The sequence below is a fragment of the Dermacentor variabilis genome, chromosome 7 (assembly GCF_050947875.1).
Source record: "Dermacentor variabilis isolate Ectoservices chromosome 7, ASM5094787v1, whole genome shotgun sequence".
NCBI lineage: Eukaryota > Metazoa > Arthropoda > Arachnida > Ixodida > Ixodidae > Dermacentor > Dermacentor variabilis.
Genome location: NC_134574.1, coordinates 135,635,202 through 135,662,741, shown reverse-complemented (window position 1 = coordinate 135,662,741; position 27,540 = coordinate 135,635,202). Strand labels below are relative to the sequence as shown.

At 43.0% G+C, this 27,540-nt stretch overlaps 1 protein-coding gene across 2 annotated transcripts; it reads right to left on the bottom strand.

Annotated features, from left to right (window-relative positions):
- LOC142587158 (kunitz-type serine protease inhibitor bitisilin-3-like) lies at positions 1-25,171 on the bottom strand. Of its 2 annotated transcripts, XM_075698048.1 has the most exons (6): positions 25,039-25,171; positions 16,321-16,503; positions 13,439-13,621; positions 6,945-6,962; positions 3,767-3,940; positions 1-158 (listed from the first exon to the last, which is right to left on the bottom strand). In XM_075698048.1, exons 1-6 carry the CDS (start codon positions 25,091-25,093, stop codon positions 46-48), a joined length of 726 nt encoding a protein of 241 aa, XP_075554163.1. In that variant the 5' UTR covers positions 25,094-25,171; the 3' UTR covers positions 1-45. The 2 variants fall into 2 exon arrangements, with proteins under 2 accessions (XP_075554163.1, XP_075554164.1); XM_075698049.1 differs by lacking the exon at positions 6,945-6,962 and having other exon boundaries at positions 11-158.
- Positions 25,172-27,540: the final 2,369 nt, after the last annotated feature.

The window sequence follows — 27,540 nt, the reverse complement described above, 5'->3', positions numbered from 1 at the left end:
GAACCATGCATTCACAAACAACCCTACTATTTGTGAGAAGTTTTATTATGAACGGCTAATCAACTTTCTCAAGCTGGAACGCCCGAATCGGTTCCGGGTCATCTTCGTCTCCTGGTCTATTTGTTCATGAGATGTGGAGCGTACTGGAGCTTTGCGATCTGAGGAAGATATAAACAAAATGTTAACACAGTTATTGATATTTCAATATTAGCTATTAATTAACCCATAATTACTAACTTCACCGACAAAAATCACTAAAGTCTTAGCAAGGTAGAGTTCCTAAATACACTTTCGCTTTGGGCTACATTCGTACGTCCACTGAAGCTTGTCTTAGAAATCTGCTGTAACAATTCACTTGTTTGTCTTACGAACACACCCATACCACAGGTAATACTAGAAGCGCTTAAGGTTCTCCACTGTCATCGTCTTAGTAGAGATACCATTCCTTTAGGGCGCAACGCATTCACATTTGTTTAGCCCTTATACGGTACAGTGAAGAACTAAAGTGTCTGATGGGGGTAGTTGAGAATAAAATGAAACAAGCTGCCTTGCCTGTACGTAAGTTCATAGAAAGAATTGGTTAATTTCCTTTGTACACTGATTTGCACCTTCTTAATGTTCCCGATATGCAGTTGTCCCATAAAAAATTACTAGATTAAAGTCTTTCGCTCTACGAATCTTGCAAACTTCTCCTGCATCAATGTTGCGCAGGCCCATCTGCAATTATTTTTACAATTTTTCAGACTACCTTGGTACAAAAAAGCTATATAACGAAAAATGTAATTGAGAATAGCATTCAAGATAGCCTTATGAGCAATGAAGATGACGTAGAAATGAAGAGTAAGGCGTAGGCCCATTACCATGGGTAAATGCAGAAGCTTTTGAAGTATTTAGACAATCTTTAACATTTTTAGACAGCATATAATTGTATCGTAGATTTCAACACTATTTCAAAGACACTCTAGTACGTAAAATTAAACATTAGAAGTGACAAATATGACGCAGATCTGTACAGCATCTTGGAATCTACGTGAAGCGAGCTTTCGGGAAGCGGTTAATCGAGTAACCTATATTTGGTCATTTCGTTCCTGCGTCTGTCATGTAATATAAACTGGCCAGCGCAGGTGAATGTGCCCTCACGCATCCCTGCTACGCAAGGGGAAACTCACGGTGGTCATCTCAAACAACTAGTTGACGTTGACACGAATGCAGTCTACGTGTCATTGAGGCTTTATGGTTCGAACATTAGACTGCCTTGCGTGAGGACTGAGACTCAATCCCGCCGTGGGGCAGGCAGTTCAATTTTGTTTCAAATACTAGCTATTCGGCAAGACGGCATAACCTAGCTGCGACAATCAGGAAAGTTCGGGAGCGTTTGGAAGAAAAAAAAAGGTTGCGTTGTAAATTAGTAGTGCCACCCAAATGCCATTCAGTGAAATCGATAGCCAGGTTAAGCGTTGCAATTAAGATGGTCGCCTAATGTTGTAACTATACGCGAAGTCGAGAACACGTGATGCAAACACGCGGAGCAACTCCTCTTGCGGAGCAGGAAGAGTTCCTTGGCTGACACAGAGCGAGCGACGATGCTTGCGCAGTGAGGAATGCTGTAAGTGGGAATACAGGTGCCGTACGACGACGGTTCAGGAAATACGACCGACAGGAGAGCATCAACTTTCGTCAGCACCTGATGCAACGATAATACCCATGTCACACGGGTATTTTTTGAAATGACGCTGGGCATGGGGTGGCCTTCGAAGTTCTAAAATTACCTTTATTAGGACTTGGTCATGTAGCAGCGTTAAAACTTGTGTCACCTAAACACTTATCTTTAGCTGTACTCGCACGTCTCCATGTGTGACCGGTTCGCTATGCCTTTAATTCTACCGTCGAAGATAAGCTTTGTGTTCGTCTTTTGTTTCAAGAAATTGTTTAAAATGGACTCAACTGAGGGTTGGCTTTTCTGCTGTGCAGTTTTGTGGCACTTATTGGGGTGCTGGCACACTTGCCTTTTATTAGAATAAAAACAACTGGTAAAATGGGTATTTGTTGACGTCTCTGCAATGGCTCATCCGTGTAGACTATTTTGAGTGCAGGTTTCTCGCAATGAGCTGGTAATAAGATTTATCCCGTATTCGTGGGCGATTAATTGATCCGTATGCTACATATAGAAAGGCTTTCAGGTTGTGTACGAGGATTGTCTCAGAAGTTCGTGAAGTACCTTGAAAAAATTATCCTCTCGAACTTTCAGATACACGAATGTGACCACATCATCATCAGCAGTATCATCAGCCTATTTTATGTTAATTGCCGGACGAAGGCTTCTCCTTGCAATCTTCAATTACCCCTGTGTGGCGCCAACTTATTCAAACCAGCACGTGCACATTTCCTAATGTCATCGCCCCACTTAGTCTTCTGCCGCCCTAGACTGCGCTTTCCATCCTGTTCGCACTCATTCTGTAAACCTAATGGTCCATTGGTTATCGAATCTACACACTACATACCTGCCCAGCTCCATTTTCTCTCTTAAAGTCAATTATAATATTGGCTATTCCATTTTGCTAGCTGATCCTCACCGCTATCTTTCTGTTTCATAACGTTATGCCTAACATTCTTCGTTCCATCGCTCTTTGCGCGGTCCTAAACTTGATCTCATGCTTCTTTGTCAGTCTCAAAGTTTCTTACCCAAACGTTAGCACCGATAAAATGAACTGATTGTAGGCCTTTCGTTTCAGTCATAATGTAAGCTTTCAGTCATGAGCTGACAACGTCTGCCATATGCGCCCTAACCCATTTTTATTCTTCTGTAAATTTCGTTCTCATGATCAGGGTTTCCTGTGAGCAATTGACATAGCTAAAGGAAGTCTTTCACAGACTCTGGAGGCTTACTGGCGATCCTGAACTCTTGTTCACTTGCCCGGTGTTTGATCGTTATCTTTGTCCTCTGTATATCTATCTTCAACCCTAATCTTACAAAACAGAGACAGAATGTAGTCACATTAAAAAAAAGATATCATTAGCCTCCATACACTAGTTCAACCATTTTTCCATTGCTTGAAGAGCCCTTGTGTATATTCTATTAGGCCCTTCAGCCGCAATGTTCTTTCCTTTTGAATTGCCGTTACCTTTTTAACATGACAGCCACGGGACAAAGCGTTAGCATTACGTGTAAACACTCACGTCCTGTCAATACAGTGTCAGCAGTGTCATTATCATGGTGCAAATTAAAGCATCCCTCTCTCGAAAATTTTGTCCGGGGTGATGGGAACCAATTCTGAGTCGCCTGAAGTCCTCAGCGTAGAAAGCCGCATAAATAGTTTCCCTTTCAGGGACAAATTCTACATTAGGCCTTGCTTTGCCACTTCAGCTCGGTGTGGCATTCGCAACTTGCCGAATCACGGCAAAACGTTTCGGACAGACCTAATCGATAATACAATAACTGTTTGCTTCAATGTGCTTGATCTGCGCTGCGGGCTTTGCGCACCGTCATATCAGCAGGTGGTAAGTGAATTGCGGTCTTTTCGAGTTCTTCGACACAAACCCAGGTACGGTGGCAGGGAGATACGAAATCGTGTGATCTCATTAGGTTCTTCAACGTGACACCAAGAAACAGCACTTCTAACGCTTGGCTAAATCGTGGGCCAACCGAAATGCCACCACATACACGGGAAATATTTCCCGTAGCCTTGTGTTCAGTATTAGGAAGCGGTAGCCATTGAGCCATCGGGGTGGTTCAGAGAAGGTAATACAAATAAAACCTCATACTTACAGCTGCACCTGTCCACGCATTTTTTCGCCGACGCAAATGCATTGTGATTTGCACCACATTGATTTCTTGGAAATAGATGACACACATTACTGCTTTCTTGAAAGTACCAGCGCAAGTTGCTGCCCCAACACTTTCCGGATTTTGGATGCAAGCTGCACAAAGGTTTCTGTTTGTCTGTAAAGTGTATAAAACGAACAAGTTCTCATTTCTGGGAAACTTTCATGTCTGTATAAAGATTTCTTCAGTGAGCTAAACCGAAATGTTAACTCGGAACGTATCAAACCAACCGCGTAATATTGTATTTAGTGAGCACGGTTTCTATTAGGTACTGCTCTCTTGAGAAAGAGGTGAGAACGAACTCCAGACCCGAAACAAAAACTTCCGTTTTTTTTCCTTCTGTGTTTCAGTTGTATGTTAATTGATACAAATATTGGTCAACGACTTATGTTTATGAACTTCCCGGACTTTCTTCTTTAGGTTGATGATGTGCTTTTTTAATTAGTGTTGTGCTCGATTCTTCGAATGCAGAAATAGCACAATGAGTGCTGAGCACAGTTCTTGCTAAAATGTGCTCAGCCGAAGTATTTAATGCACATTTATGTTGTAACATGGTGCACTGACACGTCTACGGACATCCGTACTATCATTCGCCCCACAACAATTCACTTTATGTTGTGGTAGGAGCAGCGGAGCAATCGACAGTCATATTGCATCTGAAGATTGAATAGTGGCTCTCTTGAGGGCTTTATTAAGTAACTGACAGCTATATAGTAATGAAGACCCAGTTCCACTGCAAGAAAGCGCAGTTGTTCAATAGATATTCTACTCAACATGCCGCACAAGGTACATGCGTATCCTTATATTGTTTCGCGTGCAATATTCGGATCAGATGGAGTGCTAATAGCAGTTATGAATTTGAAAAGTCGATTATCGCGTTGTTATAGCACTGTCAAGACAGCTGTCATGGTGGCGCAGCTGTCTTCATTTCATCAAAGTTAGAATATTCCAGGCGTCGGGACTTAACAATTAATCAAGTAAATTGTGAATCAGTGTGGATTGAGCTGAACGCATCATTTCTCGATATTGACGCCAAAAATTTAGTGGTTGGTTCTATTTATCGATCACCGTCGTCATCCTTTAATTATTTTTGTTTAGAACTTAACCATGTTTTGCACACGCTATCGCTAGAGTGTAAAAACATCATTATTATGGGTGACATCAATATTAATCTTTTAGATGTTCACAGTTCATCATACACTGCTTATACAGATACATTGAACGGACATGGCCTTGAATCACTTGTAACTGTACCTACTCGGCGGAATATAAATGGTCCGGATACACTAATTGACCATGCATTGTCGAATCTCATGGTTACTCCTGGATCTGGTGTCATTGAAGTTTCACTAACTGATCATTATACAATATTCGTGCGCATAAATTCCAATATCAATATTCCAGATATGCATGTTAAAAGAAAAAATCTTGACAAAACTTCATTTGTTAGGAAAATCGCCGAAGTTAATTGGTACCCCGTTATGTCGCAAAAAAATCCAGAAATCGCCTTCGAATTGTTTTGCAATATAATTTCTAACGCTACTTCCGAATCAACCACAATAACCACGAGTAAGAAAAGGTTCGCTTTTCCTCGTTGTCCGTGGATGACTGATAATCTTCTCAAATACGTGCGCAGAAAAGATAATCTTTATAAAAAAACAAAAAAGAAGCCATTTAATGTGACCCTGCTCACTCGTTACAAGTGCTACTCGAATATTTTGAGCAGGCTTCTTAAAAACGCTAAAAAGAGTATTATGAAAAGGAAATTGACCGTGCTGGCAACGATTCTAAGAAACAGTGGAAAATTATCAATGAATTTTTAAACAGAACATCGCCAAATCCCGCCATAACTGCTATTCAAGTTGGCGAACAAACCCTTAATAATCCTTCAGCCATTGCTAACGCCTTTGTCGATTCTTTTTGCCCCGACCAGCCACGTCTCTCAGTTCACATCGACAAGGCTTATCATCGTTTGCCACGCAGTTTTTTTCTCGGTCCAGTTTCCCCAGTAGAAGTGCGCATGACCATTCTGAGCTTAAAGAACACTGGAGCTGGTTTAGATAACTTCAACTCATCTCATGTAAAGCTTATAGCTCATCTTATCAGTGACACACTCTCACACATAATAAATCTAATATTCAAAACTGGCGTCTTTCCTAGCTGCTTAAAAATCGCCAAAGTTATTCCTGTTTTCAAAAAGGGTAGCAAGAACTCGTTATTAAACTACCGCCCTATATCTATTTTATCATTTTTCAGCAAGATAATTGAAAAGTTATTCGTAGTGCGTTTAACTAGCTATTTCACGAAGTTCAGTATGTTGTCCCCTTATCAATTTGGCTTTCGATCTGGTTATTCAACTGAATTAGCGCTCATAACTTTAACCGATCATCTTATAACAGCCATTGACACAGGTGAATTGGCTGGTACCTTGTTTATTGATTTTTCTAAAGCATTCGATTCGTTAAATCATGACATACTTTTTGCTAAACTAAACGCTGTTGGCGTGTGTGGTCCAGCACTTTCCCTAATTCGTAGTTATTTACATGATCGAAAACATATCGTCTCTATTTCTGATACACATTCGCGTGCCAAACTAACTAACATAGGGGTTCCACAAGGCTCAATACTAGGACCAATTTTATTCCTTGTGTACATCAATGACCTTCCAGAATACATTACACATTCCAGTTGTATTTTATACGCTGACGACACAACAATTTATTCTTCTAACACTTCCTTGGAATCGCTAATATGTTACCTTAATGCCGACGTGGTTAAAATCGTTAATTGGTACAGAGATAATATGCTCAGTATTAATGCTACTAAATCGAAATTTGTAATTTTTTCATCCGCGCAAAAAAGTGTACAGGAGAAGCCATGCATTAACATTGGTCCGACTTCGCTTCAGGCTGTTGACCATGCAACATTTCTTGGAGTTGAACTGGACAATCATTTGAAATTTACAAATCACATATCCTTATTAACGCGTAAAGCAGCATATTGTATCAGAATACTAATCAAAGTCCGCCCCTATTTTCCTATACGTATATTAATTTCACTCTATTACGCATTTATTCACAGCCACATCTCTTACTGCATTTCTTCTTGGGGTAATACTTACGCAACTCACTTGGCTCCCCTGCAACACACACAAAACCAAGCTTTGAGAATAATAAGTTACAGCAATTTTACATGTAGTGCTCTGCCATTACTCCGCACATATAATATTTTGTCCGTAGTGGATTTAAATAAATGTTGTCTTAGTGTACTGACGTATAAATTTTGTCGAGGAGAATTACCAATTTCGTTGATATCAAAAGACCAAACCCCCCATTTCACTGGCACTCGATTTTCACACCATAATAACTACCTCCTACCGAAACCAAGGACTAACTACGGCAAACTTACTGCGAACTTTTTGGCAACATCAATATGGAATTCACTACCACCCTCCATTAAATCATCTCCTTCCATTCATTTATTTAAGAAGAAAATTCGTCACCACTTCTTGGGAAAGTGATTGTGCTGTATATTTTTTACGCTTCTGTATGTCGAATAATACTCCTTGGATCTGCTTTTCGTGTTTATACTTTGTTGTTATTACTATGACTCGACTTTGTTAATACTTTCTGTTCCTAGGATTGCTACTGCTGTTGTTAACCGCATTAAGTAAACTTTTTCTATGTATTTTTTGTTGGAGGTCCCTCCTCAGTCTTTGACTATGGGACCTCCTAGAGTTGCTTCTGTAAAACATTTCAAACGCTCAATAAACTGAAACTGAAACTGAATGTAGGACAGCAGGTACATTAGGACACAGAACTTGCTTTGGATGCGTGATTGCGAACTGCACAACACACACACACAGGCTGAACAGCAAGACCAAACACTTAAGTGCGCGCTGCAATCTGAACCTAATAAAGGCATACACACGCTCTGAGATACAGTCTCGGTAACGGGTTTTTCGTTTTGTGGTTTCGCACACAATAGGACCTACAATAACTGGAAAAAGAAGGAAAGAAAGAGATTCGCTTACACGAATGCGCAGTGAGCTAGAATGCGTATATTTGTCGCTGCCAGGATAGTTAGGTTGGGAATCTTTCAACGCATAATTCAATAGAGAATTGAGTTAGTCGTCAGCACACCTATAGAGATAGCGCAGATTGCCACACATATAAGGCCATGCGTTAGTGTAGGCTGTCGATAAGGTGAAAATATCGGAAGCTTACGTCCAAGCCGCGGTTTGATAGGATGTCGCATCCAATGTTGGGAAGGGCAATGTCGGCTGTTATGAACACCCACCGAAACGTGTGACGTAGACGCACATGAATAGTGAATGAGAGCAGGCCGTGCGTGGTTATCAATCATGAGTTAGCGGAAAGTAGTGTTCGTCGTGTGGATCTGGAGCAACGATCGCGTTGGCAGGTGGTAGCACACTTCTTGTGCCGCGTCCGCTCGGAATTTCGTCCCTGAGATTCGCTCCGTAACCCTGAAGCGGCGGCCGGGTTGAGGAGCGAGGTCACAGGTCGATTTCTGTGATCCCCTCGGCCGTAGGTAGGCAAAGTGCATTTTCTTCCGTTGTGCTGTAACATCCTGTCGTACCGGAGATCGAAGATGTACTCGAACGACACAAAGAGTCATTGCGCGGAGAGCGACGCCTTCGTCGTGGAGGGTGCTAGTAATGGGACAGCGAACGCACAGGGGCTATGCAAGCAGCGAGTTGGTCTAGGCGCTCCTCTAACACTGAAACACCAGAAACCTCAGGGGCAGTGGAGGCATCGGTTATGGTTGGAGAGACAATGTCATAGGCGGTGTCAGTCAATGCTGCAAGGCTATCGAGATACAACGTGCGCGCAGAAAGCCATAACGAAGAAGTGCGACGGAGCACGGGCTGCACGAACGACTACTTGAGGCAGGTGCTGTGCGTGCTGATGTGGCTCACACGCAAGAACCGTTGCATGACGCTGAGCAGCTGTGAAGGCCGCCGGTCGCCTGGCTGTTCGCCATATTGAGGAGCTGCTAGGTACGCGCGTGCTATACGTTTGTAATGTACGTTCCAGTATCGTTTGCTTCAGTCGTTGGCAGGGTGTGTCGCCCAGAGGCTCCGCATTAGCATCGCCCACCTTCTAAGCCACATCTGACAGCAGAGATTAAAAGGGGTGGCAGTACCGTGTGCTCTCTGAGGTAGTGTGGCGAAGCTAAAAGTGGGCCTCCAGTGGAGCGAACCATGCTTTACTCGGTGTTTAGGCAAACCGGCTGCATGCGGGGTTGTGCGATTACCACGTCCGCCTAGTTTTTTGCCGGAAGCGGTAGGAAGAAAGCCTGCTGGCGGAAGGTCAGGTGAGCTCGTGTCTGCTTCCGGAATCACCACTGTAGCAACCTCACATCAAGATCAGGACGTCTAACATCAAAACTTCAGCCCCGGTGTATGTCTTCTTGGTCTTCATCACAACCGACCAGATACGTTCTGCTGTGATGCGGAGGGGGCCTCTTTTGTTAGGGCATGACAGCGCCAGCAACGTCGAGAATGCAGACCCTGAAGCAGGGCCAAGTAGACTGATGTTTAAAAACGTCAGGCAAAATGAAAATACCAACAAAGACAATATGCGTGGATCCATTGCAGGGGAAGTGTCTCTCTACCTTACAGAGGGAACTTGCACTGACACGGTTGCCCCTGACAACTTGGAAAGCGAACGCTAGCCGCTTTCCCTCGCTTTCCCGCCTCGCAAGGGCACTTTTCACTGTGAATACGACTTCAGCTGACGTGGAACGCATATTTTATACATCTCTGATAATGACAACACATCGAAATCGGCTGTCAAGCATCTCTTTCGAGCAGCAGATGTTTCTGAAGCGGAGCACATAGGTAGAAGGCAATTGTTTTATCTCGCTATCTTGTTTTACAATTAACCACTGAAGCAACCATCATTTACACTTCGGGTTTTTAAATCTAAACGGCGAAGCACTCATTTAGCTCATGATATTTTGCGGCAATATTTCGATGAATAAAACTAAAATGAAGTCTGCTTTTGCACCTTGCACTGCTCGCGACCTTTATTGCAGCATTTGAAAATCACGAGGACACCTAAGCAAATATATGCTGTCGTCCTTTTAGCATTAACACACTCAAGCTTAAACAATAATAAAACATCACAAGTCGTCAAAACATGCTGACCATGCAAATACAATAGGTAGTGGCTGAACTGCCCCTAGGGAATTAGTATGGTGGTTCTACTGCACGAGATATGTCGCCAAGCTACTACCCTCGACCTTGGTAACCTGTTTTCCGCATTTTTGTAGTTCTTAACGCGCCTGATGACATTAGCTTTATAGTGCGCTCATCGGTAACTAGATTATACTACCATGATGCTTTTGCTATGTTGAAGAATTGCAGGAATGGAATTCAACTGCCCGGCCATTGCTGGAGTGGCAATGCGCTAAGTTTTTGTCATTCCGATGAATTGAAAGGAATGAATTTGAAACAGAACAGCGCGGTTTTCACGGGGACAAGCAAGGAGAAACGACACGGGCGAGCGCTGACTTGCAACTCTGGTCGTCTGTCTTACCAACTCGCCCAGACGTCTGTTTTGAAAGTAATGAAATTGCGACAAGTTCTAATTAACGGGAATGTAATTGCAATAAAATGGGCGCGCCCATTCCGCAACACTTGTCAGAAGAAGACCCTACATAAAAAAAGCAGGGTTAATGTCAGCAGTCTGGCATAGCTCGCAAGGAAACTTCGCAGTAAATTGACCAGGGGGAGTAAATTTGAAATACTAGAAAAAGAACCTTCTTTGAAATTATTAGCATCGAGAGTCTATAGCATCCGTCAGTGGCACCTGAGTGCGGTATTGCTAGCCTGGTGGGTCATTTACGATGGACTTCTGTGTTTTTATTTCTTTGTTTCATATCCCGTCCTACATTGTCGCATATTTTGATCTCACGTCTTGCAACGTCCCAGGAAGGGCTGACGTTACGATGTAATGTATTAGTAGCAAATGTACGTACGTATGTGCTGTTTGGAACTGCACGATGCCGCGGACAGTGCACGGTACTATGTTACGAGCTGCAGCGTAGACGAAAGCGGAGAAGCACGCCCAAATAGCGTCTGCCATCGGTTAATGTGAGGCACCGTACAACCGATGTGCGTACCGCAGCATACCTGTACAAGCCTCTCAGCACGAAGAATAAAAGCATCGTTCAAACACACCCAGGGGCCGTATAACGTAAAACTATTCCAATATGTTTTTATTCCAATCTCCAGACGCCAAATTTGCGTAACCGCCAACCCAAGCATCGGGCGGTCACCCGCAGGGTTGTCTGATCAAACCAATCAAATGCTCCCCTCGTTCACAGGAGGCCACTTTTGTTTGCGTGAAAAACGAATAACATTGCCCGCACTGAGCGGCTTCACTTATCTAATTAGCTTAAGAGGGGCGAGGAGCATGCTCAAGTGGAAAGGGATTCGATGGGGCCGAGATACTGCACTGAATATCGATAACTGGATGAAAAGGGTGTTGCCGGCATCTGTGATTGGTCCGCTTTCTCTTACTTAGCTTGCGGTGGCTCGTCGACAATCGCGGAGGCATGCAACGGAAGCCTAAGAATGACGCTAAAACGGATCCTCAGCAAAGAAGAGTTAGCAGAACGAGGTCGTAAACGTGCCGAAAGTTCTCGAAAACGTTACACGGCCCCGCAGAAAGATTTATTATATGCAAATACGCACCTACAAACTAGAACAAAGATGTAGCATAAGTTATATATCTGACTTAGCCCCGATTGAATTATTTCATTGCACATATCCACGCCGGCATAAACTCCACTGGGTATTACCAAAAGTAAGAACAAACTATGGGCACCAAATGGTAGCATATCACTTCCATCCTTACTTAACAAATATAATTGATGAAAATATAGACTTAGGAAGCATTAGCTGCTCTAACCTTCGCTACTACTTTCTCCTTAACGCGTCCCTTTGATTGTCCAACATTTAGGCATCTGTGAACGTTTGCGTGTCTAATTGTGTTATAAGCGCATTTTTGGTTGCTGTTCTTTCGCTGGTTCGTAAGCGTTTTTGTTCTCAGTTGCTGTACTTGCCTTTCTTTTCAATCTGTTTATATTTTTTTCACATACGCAGGTGATTGTGTATTTTGCATACTTGTTTTTGTACTAATGCTTTGTTTGACTTTGTATTTGCTGTCGTGACAGAAGTGCCGTCGCATGCCACTGCTCACCTGCTGTTCGGGGGGTGGGAACATAGTCAAGCGTCAATCACTTTTATTTCCATCCCCTCCATCAATGTAATGGTGATGGAAATGAATCATTATATCATAATTATTATAAACCCAGGCTCTCCGGCAGGGGCGAGTAGCCAGTGCCTGAGTGATCGGCGGCAGCCATCTTTTATTCCTTTCGGAACGGGGCAGTCTGCGGCTATTCAGAAAAAAATTCAGTTTTATTTGGCATATTAATGTATCTTTAGCGCGCACATGTCACGTTGACGCGCTGAGTTTTCGCGGTCTTCCGACGTCGCGTGACAGGCAGGTGAAGTGGGTACAGCCCTGAAGCTTTTGACCAATAGTCGAGGTGTAACGTCGAAAAGGCGTCGAATCAGAAATAACCATTTTTCTTTTCTTCGCTGCAATCACGCATAATCAGTGTGTACACGTCGTATCAGGTGGAGAGGTGTCGCGGTTTTCGTGAAGTCGCGTGACAGACAGGCGAAGTGGGGGTGGTAAAAAAACGTTTGTAACCAATCGCTGAGGGCTGATTGCAGAATTGGAATAGAAAAGTTTGAAATAGCTTTATGTTATAGCGCCCCAAGATGCTTCAGTTCCCTCCAAAATTTTCGAAGAGTAGCGTAGAATACCCTCTCACAATAAGGTTTCTAAGCACATCAAAAGTGTTTAGGGTTCCCAAGAGGCGTTCAGGTCATTTAATTTAAGGAAATCTAATAGTTATTGCTAATTATAACAGCGAAAGGAAGATGCAAGCGAGCGATACTACGAAAGCACTATTACTAGCGATTACCCAATAATTACTTGCCCAGTTTTCTTTCTTCTCTATACTTAATACACTAAACGTGCCCAGTTACGTCGCCAGTAGAAAATGCACTTATCAGCATCCAAATTCAAAACTGTTCATGTACATCTAAAATAGGACATATTTTCTTTCACGTTCAGTCTCTTAATTCCGCTAAGCTTACCGCGCTTGTTTTGCTTGTGCAGAAAACAACATGTCTATTGGCCTGATCGGTCACACACCTTAATTTCAAGTACCGGGTATGTCTAAGAAACACCAGTTCGTGAAAAAAAATTCAATATTTCCCAACAGAACAAATAACACGGCGGCAGACCGTGAAAGGTGGGAACATTAAAATAATCTCCCAGTGACGACTGTAGATGTTTGTTTAGCGGCAGTTTATCGTGATCGCATTCGTTGTAGTGCGTATTTTGCACCATGGAAGCATCTGTAGTAGTACTGGCGCTCAGTATTCAAGGACCTATATCTCACTTCGGTTGGTGAGGACTTAGGCGTACCTAAATAAAGCCTATTTATCAGCACAAAACAAACCAGGTTCCGTTTTGACAAAGTTCTTTATATCCCAAATGTACTCACGAAGACACGTCGCTTGGCACTTTTGTTCTGTCGCAAAATCGTTCACGCCTTCAGCGCAGATCGTACGGTTGAAAACTTTACAATGGTGTTCTAGGTAATCGAAGTAGTAAGCCACAAATACCGGGCCACATGGGCCCTGAATTGGTGGCCGCAGGCAGATTTTGGCGTTCTGTGTAGTCATCGCTGAAAAAGCATACATTCAGAATACTTAGCAAATGGTATAGCATGCAGCAAAGCGTATGCGCAAGAAGCTTAATGGTATATCTTTTTCTTCCATTCAACTTTTAAGATATATTACTGTCGTAAAAAAGTGGGTGCCGCTGATGTTACTGGCGTCACGACTGACCTTAATTACACGTGCTGCTGTTGATGATCGTTTTTTTATCATAGCTTCGAAGAAGTTACTTTTTTAAGCTGTATGACATATTGTCCGTGTGTTACACATAAGAGGCACGAGGCATTGTGTTTGCTGGTTATTACTTCCAGTTGCATCGCACCCTCAATGATGTGAATGCACTTAACTTCGTGAATGTGGCAGAAGGAGAAAGTTCCATTAATATATGAGGCTTTTTCTTTGGCAGATAATCACCGCCTAGTGGCAATTTCTAGTTTCCGGTTGCGCGTCGTTCATATTTTGGGAAAATATACTCACACCCTACACAGCCGCACAAAGCAGCCTACCTTATAATTATCGAGACAAAACTACGAAAAAAAATCGATGCGCTTTATTTCGCGGTAAGGAACAAGCATGCTGCAAGCTGCCCAAACACTCGTGGTCTGCTTCGTGTTTTCGGTGGACACTAAAGGGACACTAAAGCGAAACAATAAATCAGTTTAGACTAATGAAGCATTGTTTGAGAACCCTGCAGGCAGTCATCTAAAAAAATAGTTTGATTATTAGATGAGAAAATGAAGGTTCAAGTATCAGTATTTGAATTTCGCGCTGAAACCCCAGCGCCGGTACGTAAGCGTGACGTCAGGGATACCAAACTAAGTTAACGCATTTGGGCCGCGTTGGCTTAATAAAGGTTCCCGAAACTTGCCATGTTTAATATTTGGTTCCTTTAGAACACAATGTAGTCAATCTGTACGGCTGTATAAAATTAGCAGGCCCTAGAAGCTTCCATAAAAATCCAAGACGTCACAGCCCCCATGTGCGGGAATTTAAGCAGGCGTCGCCACCTGTATTTCGTTCTTGCGCTTTTTCTGGCTTACCAAACGTCTCATCGCTGTAAGAGTGGTGTTTTTGGTGTTGTAGAACGGTAATTTACTGATGCAGAAGAAATCATTTTTCACTTTAGTGTCCCTTTAAGAAAAGGTCAACATGCCTTATGAAAGTCGAAGTCTTTGATGTTGGAAAGTAAGGGTAGAAGTGGTAGATAAGTGATGACAATGGTAGTAGTACAAGACACAAAAACTTTGACAATGCTGCATTTTAAAAAACCAATTACATGTGTCATAGTAAGGATTTTCTTTCGTTTGTAGAAAATGCTAAATTTATTCTCATGTTGTGGGGGCGGATATGCGTATCGGCATCTTTTATTTTCTTGTCAGGGTGTCTACACACCAGCGACTTCCTTTTCTTATACGAGTAAAGGTTGCTTTGAACGGGCCATGTTAGAAGAAAATAGTTCTTTTTAGTTTATTGCCAGCGGTGTCCGTAGTTCTGCTCTAGTAAAAATGTCACCGATACCAAATTTGAAGATGTCTGTTATATAGGAAATCAAGCGAACACTTCAGAAATTTTAAACAGAAGCCCTTACTAAGCCACAATACGGCAAAAATTTTGTGCACTGCTGCCCTAAGTTACAACAGATGACAACAGTACACGGGTAATGATTTAAAAGTAGAACAGTTGGATATCACTTAGCCATACGGGTATGTTGCGTACATATGACAAAATTCTGCATAAAATCGTGTTATTGATATGTATCTCTAACACCACTTCAAAGTAGTGTGCCGGCGGAATCTGTGAACGAGTGTGTTAGTCCAGGCATAGCAGTTAGGAGACGTCGGACTGCTATAATCTACAAAACAATGGATCAGCCTGCAAACTACATTGCATAAACGCAATGAATAAACGAATTTGCTACCTATTTTCGGCGATAAGTGCCAGGACAGTGTAACCAGCATGATTTAAACGTTCTGCATCCGCCTCCAGATAGCTTATGTTTATTATAAATGCAAAGGGAGCTCTAAGAGCTTTTCAAGCGTTATCGCTTTTTTGAACATAAATTACCGTTAGCAAAAAAGGAGAATACTACACAATTCGAACATTTTCATTTTACACATCTAACCCGCATTTTCGTTTCGGTTCATCAGACAGCAGATGGGGTTGTGTGTTTTGCTTTGTCTATTGAAAAATAAAAAGGAGAAACGTAATTTTTGCTGCACTTTTTTCCGGCTAATCACACATATCATTACGTAAGAAAGTAAACATCCAGTTACTTTACATGTTGGCTCTTCGTTGATACTTTAGTAGCACCTGGGGGAGCAGCAGACAAGCAGGTTACAGAGCGACACCAAATTAATTCCCAACTTGAAGCACCGGGACCCTGTTTACGACAGATCGGTTATTCTTAGGCACGAGGGCATAAATCTGGCAGTTTATATTTTGGCTGCAGTGGAAAGAAATAGGTATTTTTGATGAACACACCTGAAATATTTCTGATAAACAACAAGCATGTTTGAAGGATAACTATATAACAGTAGAAAAGACAGGTTGCATAGCTCTGTTTTACTTAGCCTTTTGTTTAGGCAGTTAGCCCCTCTTTGAAAGAGCAGACCCTAGCTTAAAAAAAACGAGATATTCTACTACGAAAACACTGTGGAGACGTAAATAGGTACTATAATGTGACATGCCCATCTTGGGTCGTACTCACGGATGCAGGTTTTCATGCATTGATTCTGCGTAGGGAACAGGTTGCTGCCTCTAGCACAAACGCCATGTTCGAGCGTTTTACAGTGTTGGCTATTAGCGTCGTAGAACCAGGTTGCTTTCAGTGGGTGACAAGAGCCAATTACAGGCACTTCGGTGCACCTTTTTGGTATCGCCTGATGTTCAGCTGGAAAAAAAGAAACGATCGTGAATAATTTGTTAGAAGACTATACCAACCGATAGACAAGTGCATGGGAACTGTGTCCATTCGTATGCGAAATTCGCTTTGTTGGGCGCTAAGCAAACAAAGGCATCCTAATATTTGTAAACTGCATTATATAGAATAGAAAAATATGGGCTACAAATGACTATATTTGGATAACACGTTAAATGTAAGAAGTTATTTTATTTATAAAAAAAATGGTGCAATGCAGTTGAGGCCCATCAGAAGCGATCCACGCGATAATAAAGAAAAAATAAACATTCAATAACTTAACGCACAGCATGCCTTGCTAGCACTGATGAAATATTTTGAGAGGTTTTTTTCCGTATATATCTTGAGCGAGTTGAAGTCTTAGGTGGGCGGTTAATTGACGTGTTCTCAAGCTCAATAAAGAATTATACGTAACAAGGAAGAGCTGCTTTGTTGCATATATACAGCGTGCGAAAGAAGAATTGCTAACCATTTCCGGAGAAATATTGTGTAACGGCAGTGTTTTTAGTCCGCCCTAAACAGGTGCAAGAAGAAATGAAAATTGCTCTACTTCTACATTGCTTACCGCGTTACACCACATACTGTACATGAAAGCTCAGCATAGGTTACGGTTTACATTTTTGTAGAGAGATCCTTATTGCGAGGTGTTGTTATTATTTGGTTCTATTGCGGCTTGTAAGCAGCCTGAAGTAATGTGTTGTATAATAACACCTATTTTTTTTCCTATATTCTCCGAGGACACTGTTCGTCATACGACTCCCATTTTATAGACATCACCCCTTGCAGGAGCCTCTTCGCAACGCCCTACCTTGTTAGCCAAAACCCCTAAAGTTAAAGAAAGGCACGATAATTCTTACTGCAGGAAACTTGTGCCAGATTTAGAGCATTAGCAATCCCTAAACCGTTATCCTACACAGCCTGAGCTGATTAATTCAAGCCCTCTAGAGACTGGTCGATGCTAAAATGGCTGTTTTCATTGTTGAGCATACTTTAATAGTGTACGAGTAGCTTGCCGTTAGTAGCCACCAGCGTGACCGGCAGCAGGCATGCGACGTAGGATGACTACGAATCCGTGAAGATTTTCACTCGCCTCCGCGACATTTTATTTTGGCCTCGGTTTGGTAAAGTTCATGCATTTGGTAAACGATATTTATAGAAAACGCATCTGATGAATAGAACTTTCAAAACTACAGCAACTGAGAATTGGAAAGGCCACTTTATGGCCTCCTGAAAATGTGCTTATTATTTTGTTGTGGATCTCACTGGCTTACTGGAACAAATCACGCCCTCCTGGTGTTCAGCAAGAAATGATGATGATGTGCAGGTTCGACGTCTCAACAAATCGTATTGGCATTAGCACTTGCAAATAGCATTAATGATCACTCACGAAGAACCCCTCATTTTTACCTCAATGTTCTTGCAAGACACCCAAAGTAGGTAAAAGTGTCTACATAATGAAGGTATGTACATAAAAAAAAATCTTGACTCGCCATTCCGATCCTGAGAAAGCGGATGGCCTAGCGAAGCTCTTAGAAAACCAGACAAATGCCATCGATGGGGATGTGAAATGCTTTGTTCTGCCTTTTCTTAGCGTGACACCAGTGTTGAGCATTACGATTTCGCACTTTTCAACGCTCATCGTATTCACGCTGCTCTTCGGGAGCCTTTGCGTGGTCTACAGATATCGGTCTTGCAATGAACTGAATGATTTGCTAGGTTAGTTTCACTTTTATATATGAAGTTTGGTGACACCACTAACTGGTTCGTGTGCTGCTGTTACCCCTTCCCACCCGAGCAGCTCATGCAACCGTATTCTTCATCGGGAAGCATACGCGTGGAGAAGGAACGTGCCTCGCATTGTTCACAGGTGCCTTATCATCCATTATGCGGGTTTGACGCTTTTTTGTGCTTTTCTTTATTAAAATGAATACTGACCTGGGTGTTGTAAGCCTGCTTCCAAAAGAGATATACACTTTTTGTGGTTGATGGTCTTTCTTCTTTTTTGCTGACGGACACGAAACATCCCCATCCACTAGCGGCTAACAGCTTCGCTTTAACATGCGGAACAAAACGCAGCTGGAAATACGCGAACGTTTCCACATTCAACAGTTATTGAGTCCCAAAAGCAGATAGAAGGAGCAAATGAAAATTTGCCACTTTGTGCATTGGACTCGCTACGCAATGGCTGAATAATGTGTGTGCAGACTTACTGATCAATACTCCCTATTCTATAAACTTACACAGCAATAAAATACATGAGGTCACGAGAGCACAAGTTATTTCCGCTCATGCGGCGCCTTCACTGGTTTGTTTTTAATTTACATCTTCATGCATTTCCATCCTACGAATGGGGCTTATACACCACCAACTAACATTAGTGGATATTGTACTCGCGCATAGCAGGCGTTGTCCTTGTGTCTACTCGGGAAGACAATAGAAGGTGATGTTGCATTGAGTAGTGAGCTTCTATATACACGCCAAGACCCCTTGTACTTCAAAAGGGGCAGCAGGGAAGAGTCAATTGCAGTAGTGTGGGTAGTCGATGCAGCATTGATATGCTATCTACGGGGTCCTAGGAAAGCACGAATGTATAACCAGGGGGCCGCAGGGTTTTCGCATCGTAAGCTTGCGTCGACTCGGCGAGACAGCCGCCTCGCTTAGGTCACGAATAGTGTAAGCGCGCTTCAGTTTTCAAGCGTGACATTCAAGTGGACCCTAAAACACCACACAGGAGTTTCATCATGCACTAAGGACGGATTTAAATAAAAAAAGTGTAAGCACTTCTCTTTTGAAAAATACTGAACATGTGAAGTTGTTAAAGTATGCGTCATATATGGGGCTTAGGATTAGATTCCTGATATCTTGGAGAACAGCAAGCCGGCCTTTATAGGATTACGAATAAGATGTCCTATGGCGGCCTGTCCAATGGCAGGCCGCCATTGGAATATGAACCTGGCAACGTTTAACGCTAGGACGTTATCTAATGAGGCGAGTCTAGCAGTGCTATTGGAGGAATTAGAGGGCAGTAAATGGGATATAATAGGGCTCAGTGAAGTTAGGAGGCGAAAAGAAGCATATAGAGGGCTAAAAAGCGGGCACGTCCTGCGCTACTGGGGCTTAGCGGAGAGGCGAGAACTAGGTGTCAGATTCCTGATTAATAAGAATATCGGTGGTAACATACAGGAATTCTATAGCATTAACGAGAGGGTGGCAGGTCTTGTGAACCTTAGGAGGTACAAAATGAAGGTTGTACAGGTCTACGCCCCTATATCCATTCATGATCACCAGGAAGTCTAAATCTTCTATGAAGACGTGGAATCGGCGATGGGTAAACTCAAAACAAAGTACACTATACTGATGGGCGACTTCAATGCGAAGGTAGGCAAGAAACAGGCTGGAGACAAGGCAGTGGGGGGATATGGCATAGGCACTAGGAATAGCAGGGGAGAGTTATTAGTAGAGCTTGCGGAACAGAATAATATGCGGATAATGAATACATTCTTCCGCAAGCGGAATAGCCGAAAGTGCACGTGGAGGAGCCCGAACGGCGAGACTAGAAATGAAATAGACTTCATACTCTGTGCTAACCCTGGCATCATACAACATGTGGACGGGCTCAGCAAGGTGCGCTGAAGTGACCGTAGGATGGTAAGAACTCGAATTAGCCTAGACCTACGGAAGGAATGGAAGAAACTGGTACATAAGAAGCCGATCAATGAGTTAGCGGTAAGAGGGAAAATAGGGGAATTCCAGATCAAGCTACAGAACAGGTATTCGGCTTTAACTCAGGAAGAGGACCTTAGTGTTGAAGCAATGAACGACAATCTTGTGGGCATCATTAAGGAGTGTGCAATAGAAGTCGCTGGTAACTCCGTTAGACAGGATACCAGTATGCCATCGCAGGAGACGAAAGATCTGATCAAGAAATGCCAATGTATGAAAGCCTCTAAACCTACAGCTAGAATAGAACTGGCAGAACTTTCGAAGTTAATCAACAAGAGTAAGACAGCTGACATAAGCAAGTACAATATACATAGAATTGAACATGCTCTCAGGAACGGAGGAAGCCTAAAAGCAGTGAAGAAGAAACTAGGGATTGGCAAGAATCAGATGTACGCGTTAAGAGACAAAGTCGGCAATATCATTACTAATATGGATGAGATAGTTCAAGTGGCTGAGGAGTTCTATAAAGATTTATACAGTACCAGTGGCACCCACGAGGATAATGGAAGAGAGAATATTTTAGAGGAATTCGAAATTCCACAGGTAACGCCGGTAGAAGTAAAGAAAGCCTTGGGAGCTATGTAAAGGGGGAAGGCAGCTGGGGAGGATCAGGTAACAGCAGATTTGTTGAAGGATGGTGGGCAGAATGTTCTAGAGAAACTGGCCACCCTGTATACGCAATGCCTCATGACTTCGAGCCTACCGGAATCTTGGAAAAACGCTAACATAATCCTAATCCTTAAGAAAGGGGACGCCAAAGACTTGAAAAATTATAGACCAATCAGCGTACTGTCCGTTGCCTACAAAGTATTTACTAAGGTAATTGCAAATAGAATCAGGAACACCTTAGACTTCCGCCAACCAAAGGACCAGGCAGGATTCTGTAAAGCTACTCAACAATCGACCATATGCACACTATCAATCAGGTGATAGAAAAATGTGCGGAATATAACCAGCCTTTATATATAGCTTTCATTGATTACAAGAAAGCGTTTGATTCAGTCGAAAGCTCAGCAGTCAGGGAGGCATTGCGAAATCAGGGTGTAGACGAGCCGTATGTAAAAATACTGAAAGATATCTATAGCGGCTCCACAGTCACCGTAGTCCTCAATAAAGAAAGCAACAAAATCACAATAAAGAAAGGCGTCAGGCAGGGAGATACGATCTCTCCAATGCTATTGACAGCGTGTTTACAGGAGGTATTCAGAGACCTGGATTGGGAATTATTGGGGATAAGAGTTAATGGAGAATACCTTATTAACTTGCGATTCGCTGATGATATTGCCTTGCTTAGTAACTCAGGGGACCAACTGCAATGCATGCTGACTGACCTGGAGAGGCAAAGCCGAAGGGTGGGTCTAAAAATTAATCTACAGGAAACTAAAGTAATGTTTAACAGTCTCGGAAGAGAACAGCAGTTTACGATAGGTAGTGAGGGACTGGAAGTGGTAAGGGAATACATCTACTTAGAACAGGTAGTGACTGCGGATCCGGATCACGATACTGAAATAATCAGAAGAATAAGAATGGGCTGGGGTGCCCCTGGCAGGCATTCTCAGATCATGAACAGCAGGTTGCCATTATCCCTCAAGAGAAAAGTTTATAACAGCTGTGTCTTACCATTACTCACGTACGGGGGAGGCTTACGAAAAGGATTCTACTTAAATTGAGGACGACGCAACGGGCTATGGAAAGAAGAATGATAGGTGTAACGTTAAGGGATAAGAAAAGAGCAGATTGGGTGAGGGGACAAACGCGAGTTAATGATATCTTAGTTGAAATGAAGAAAAAGAACTGCGCATGAGCAGGACACGTAATGTGGAGGGAAGAAACCGGTGGTCATTAAGAGTTACGGAATGCATTCCAAGGGAATGGAAGCGTAGCAGAGGGCGGCAGAAAGTTAGGTGGGCGGATGAAATCAAGAAGATTGCAGGGACAACATGGCCACAATTAGTACATGACCGGGGTAGTTGGAGAAGTATGGGAGAGGCCTTTGCCCTGCAGTGGGCGTAACCAGGCTGATGATGATCATAATGATGAATGAGATGTCTGATCTGTTTCGCATATCTTAAGCATTACTTCCTTATTTTGATTCTAGTTTACCAGAGATGTGATAAAATAGCGTTTGAACCAGTACACGAGTTGTCTAGTATTTCTTTCTTCTGTGCATTGTACTTCTGCGGCAAGGCATGAAATGAATTTAACCTTCTATTAGTATATTGAAAGCAAGTAGAGAAAACAGGGCGAAATAGTATTGCTATCCTAGTGCGACTACTGAGTTTTCTTACTCTTTTCGTGCGAAACAAAGCTTACATAGCTAGCAAAGAACTAATCGGCTATGACGCCAACGTCAATTAGTCGTTTTATTGTAAAGCGTTTAAAATATTTGCATTTTAACTGATGATAGACGTTATTGATTCACTGTAAACAGCACCAATAATACGGACACCGAACACCTACACACCTCGAGCGCTTGCGTTGCCTAAGTGTTCTTTGTGCATTTGTGTCCGCTCCTCAACAACTACCTTTACGAACTAGCTCAGATCTCTACGCTATTGTAACATTTTTCAGTTATACATGAGGATATTTTCAATTCTCTCTTTTGCGTCTGAAAGTGCCCTTGCACGTACTTCAGCCCCAGTTTTCTTATTGTGACTCTTGTACTTGTGTCTGTTTAGCTTTTAAGCGCATTTCACGTGCTGGCAAATACTAAAAGATGCCGCTAAGCACAAGATGCGCCTTTAACTGTATGAAGTTCCTCGATGTAATCACTGGTCCTTGTTGATGCCTTTGCTGTCATCGATTTTCTGTGGCCGAATTCGTGCAGGGAAACTAGTTGATGCACGATCAATGTCATCAAAGGAGGCGAGAAAACATCAAGCAAAAATCGTTGACGCTAAGGCCGGGTAAGCGACACGCGCAGTTTTTTGTCTGAAATATTGAATGGTATGAATACAAATTTGCGCCATTAAAAATTTATTGTACATTAAAACCAGTGACTTACGACATCTTTAGAAAGAGACGAAAAGAAATTCAGAATCCAATTAAAATTAGCTAAATTGTGTAAGGACATTTGCTTTTAGACAATAGCTTACTACAAATAGGCAGAAGATTGCAGTTCTAAGAGGCTAGAATCAATAGTATTTCAAATTTTGCATACAAACTATGTTGTCCTCTCGCGGGAGTCTGGCCGAAATATAACAAAAAAGAAATTTCCATGCGTGCGCAGAGTGAAGGTTACACAGGCTTTGGTTGTCTCAGTGTGATTGAAGATATCTATATTTGTGGAACGCTGCCAGAGTAGTGCCGATCGTATAATATGCAGATGTGCTCGGTGTCCACAAAATCTTGAACTGCCTGGAGCGACGTAAAAAATTCATTGTCTGAACGGAACTTTTTTACTCTGTTTCTTAATTTGCGTTCACCGAAAATAGTTCACTTCCAGTTCAACTTCGGAGCACAAAAATAATTATTTATACTGGTTCAAACCGGACCAAATGTATTTTCTAAAGCGTGAAATTTTGGCATGAATCTATTACAAGTTTATTTTGCACACAATCTTGATGGTTCTGCTGAGCTGAACTGAAAGATCCTGCGTGTTCTTCAGGCCATCCGTAGGTGAATTCTGGGTTTTTACATGCTAAAATCACGATCTGATTATGAGGCATGCCGTGGTGGGGGACTCAGAAAATTTGTACCACCTGAGGATCTTTAACGTGCCGCTTAATCTAAGTACAATGGTGTTTTCACAATTCGCTACATCGAAATGCGGCCACCGCGGCCGGGATTCGATCCCACCACCTCGTTCTTAGCATCCTAACACCATGGTCCCTAAGCAACCTCGGTGCGTCGAAGTTTATGTGAAGCGATGTTTTAGTGAGAGAGCGAGGAAGAAGGTGATTATACTGCGGTAACACAGAGTCTTGTAGCAGGCTACTATGCTCATGGAAGAGGAGAAAGTTAGTGGACTGAGGTGAGGAGTAAGAATGCGAATACGGGGTAGCCTGTCAATATATATAAGGGTTCATGTTCGAAAAATCCGTTGGTTACCTCTAACCTACACCCGTGTATCCATTATTCTATGAGAGCCTGGACAGGTTGCTTGTGATTCAACGGCCTGTTGTTAATTGAGATTAACGAAGAGATCAATGCCTGCCGTTCAGTCATACTGGGCACGAGCAACAAGCCTATATCGTCCATTGACTCAACTACCTTGCACGCATTTGCGTCGCACTTTGGATGCGATGCAAATAGAGTCGTGCTAACGACACGCCCATTCGGCCCACTTACTTGATACGCGGAATGCGCTAATAAAGGTAAGCTACATTCAAAACTACAGGAGGGTGTTGCGTTTTAAGAAACCAGGTCGAATAGCGGGCCCACAAGTGCAGGTAATGCATGGACGAAAAGCTCCGGAAAAGCTGTAGTGAAACAAAAGTGTAGAGCGCAGTTTCCGTTCTGGTCCAAGTCAAAATAATGTTTTCTTGTTTCGTTTCAGCTGTGTTTTGATATCCAGGTTAATATAATCCCAACCATTTCTCATGTCTTCATTAGCAGCAAAATACAGTACCAAACACTGGTACGTTCTTGCACTAGCTCTGTCTGGAGTATGCAGAATCAAAGTTGGAGGTTGTACACAAAGAATAAGATATCTAAATTTCAATATGCTGTATTGGAGCAAGATGTGTTCTTTTGTATATATGCCAAACTTGTAGCTGGAAATAATACAGCACTGCCTGAAGAACCGCATCCACAATACCCTTTCTTTGGAATGTGATGACGTACCGGACATGTAGGTGAAGCAGACGATAGGAACCAGAAGGATCGCGAGGCCCTTCATCGCTCTGCGATGCGGAAATGTGCCCCGCGTTGCACAGCTGTATTGTACTTCCAACCATGCATGCAGCGACTTCAGCCATTGCAGCTGTTGTTCGACGAAATGCGTTTCTGTACACAGCCTTGTAGACATCGCTATGGGGCGTTGACGTAAAAATCCTGTTTCTATTTCAAGCATTGCTGCCTACTGCTATTGTCTGGTAAAGGATGACGTTGCTTCGCTTCATTTGTTTACATATTATTCTACGCGAACCTCACCCCAAAAAAGAATGGCGCTGCAGTAATCATGACGTGGCACGACGGAAAAAGTGGACGGTACCACGACGTCGGTCAAATCGGAAGTAGGGGAGCGGGCTGTTAACAAATGGTGTAGCGGTGACAGGAAGGAAAAAGCCTATTCGAGCTGTGGTTGTCAGCTCACATATGACCAATAATGAGACATCGGCAATAATGTAGGGCAAGAGAAACTAAATGTTTGCGAAAACCTGTTGCGTGGCCCGAGGACGCCGAAGTTTCCAGCTGCAGAGTGAAAACGCGTCTGCGAGCAACTGTGGTTGGGCTCGCACATCAATGTTTGCGTTTGTCCTGTGAAATGCTAATATGCTTTGACCTAAAGCCCATTGCGAGGTGCGAATGCGCGCGCTACGTGTGAGGCCAACAGCATTCACGTCTCCAAATAATAATCATACAGTACGGAGAACTAGTCAATAGCGCTACGAAGATAGCTGTTTCCTGTGTTTAATGTTCCATTTTCTCATTGTGTCTGGTGCATGAAGCCTCCAAACTGGCTAATCCATATGTAATATATATATATATATATATATATATATATATATATATATATATATATATATAACGCAGTATCGGTTCCGGCCGGCAACCGAGACATATTAAAATATTTTTTTTGTCAAGGAAGAAGACAGCGTATCCAGCGGCAGACCCAAAACGCGTCAAACAGAAATATTCTCAAAAGGCAAAAGCCCAGCTGCACATATCCAGGGACCGAAGTTGCCTCGAAAGACGCTGAAGTACGGGCTCGTACCCAGTTACCATAGTTCAGGTGAAAAAGGTTCTGCGTGAAGCGTCACATTCCTAGTGGCACATACGTAATGAGCCAAATTGTTCCGGCGGTTGCTTTCAAACCGAATTCCCTCAGCGGAGCGAAATTCGGGACCCAAATTATCCAGTAAGCCAAGTTAGTGGCAAAATGGGTAAATACCCTACCCGGCAACGTGATAGTCCACTAAGAGTGCTTAAATTACCCTACGAACAATCATCGCATAAAAACCGGTTCGCCAGATCCGGTTTAACGCCACGATCACACAAAGTGACCGAGCATTTAATTTTGGAAAGATACCATGTATATGAATTGATCTACGCTTGCAGATTGCGCAGGTTCAGTAATCTGGCAGTTATCAATATGTGTCGATTTAAAGACGCCCAAATGCTCAAGCGTGTGCTCACGCGGTTCCTCATTTTACCGTCGGCAATCGATTTAAGATGAGCGTTACGCGTTATTCTTGATGCTATGTCAGCGAATACCTCCATTAGGATGGCGGCCACGTACAATATCTGCATTTACTCGCTTAACATATACCAGTGTTGTCCTTAACAATACTGCATTGGATCTTCATAAAGAATGAGTGTGCTTAGTCATATTAAGCTGTGTCTTGCCAGTACTTACGTACGGCGCAGAAACCTGGAGGCTCACGAAAAGTGTTCTACTTAAATTGAGGAAGACGCAACGAGCTATGGAGAGAAGAATGACGGGTGTAACGTTAAAGGATAAGAAAAGAGCAGATCGGGTGAGGGGAACAGACACGAGTTAATTACATCTTAGTTGAAATCAAGAAAAAGAAATGGGCGCATGGGCACGACATGTAACGAGGAGGAAAAATAACCGGTGGTCATTAAAGGTTACGGACTCAACTCCAAGGGAAGGGAAGCGTAGCAGGGGGCGGCAAAAAGTTAGGTGGGCGGATGAGATTAAGAAGTTTGCAGGGACAACATGACCACATTTAGTACATGACCGGGGTAATTGGAGAAGTATGGGAGAGGCCTTTGCCCTGCAGTGGGCGTAACCAGGCTGCTGCTGCTGCTCATAATGATGATGATGATGATGATGATGAACGACGCCGGATGGCTTCGGCCTCCCGCTTCCTCAGCTCAGGATCTTCTCGCTGTTGTCTGATTGCCCGGGCTCGGGCGGCTCTACCGGCTGGATCGGAGCGCCGACGGTGAACCTTTTCACGGGCGTGTTCTCGCCGCCGCTAGTCGAACGCTGCCTGCTTCTTCGGGCAACGCACAACGCGTGGCCGTCCCATGTATTTCTGAGACTGAACTCAACGGAAAGGAAGGCGGCGCAGCACGCGCGAAACCCTTTCCCCCCTTTCCCACAGGAAAGGGTTGCGCGCGTGGCGTGAGAGCGCAACCGATCACAACTGTTTCGGT

Bases quoted from the DNA above. Each gene is read 5' to 3' on its own strand.
- LOC142587158 (XM_075698048.1), bottom strand. From the start codon at position 25,093: ATGAAGGGCCTCGCGATCCTTCTGGTTCCTATCGTCTGCTTCACCTAC. The intron at 16,504-25,038 runs GTACGTCATCAC...CTTTTTTTCCAG, and splicing joins CTGCTTCACCTACATGTCCG to CTGAACATCAGGCGATACCA. The intron at 159-3,766 runs GTAAGTATGAGG...TATCTTCCTCAG, and splicing joins ATGCGTGGACAGGTGCAGCT to ATCGCAAAGCTCCAGTACGC.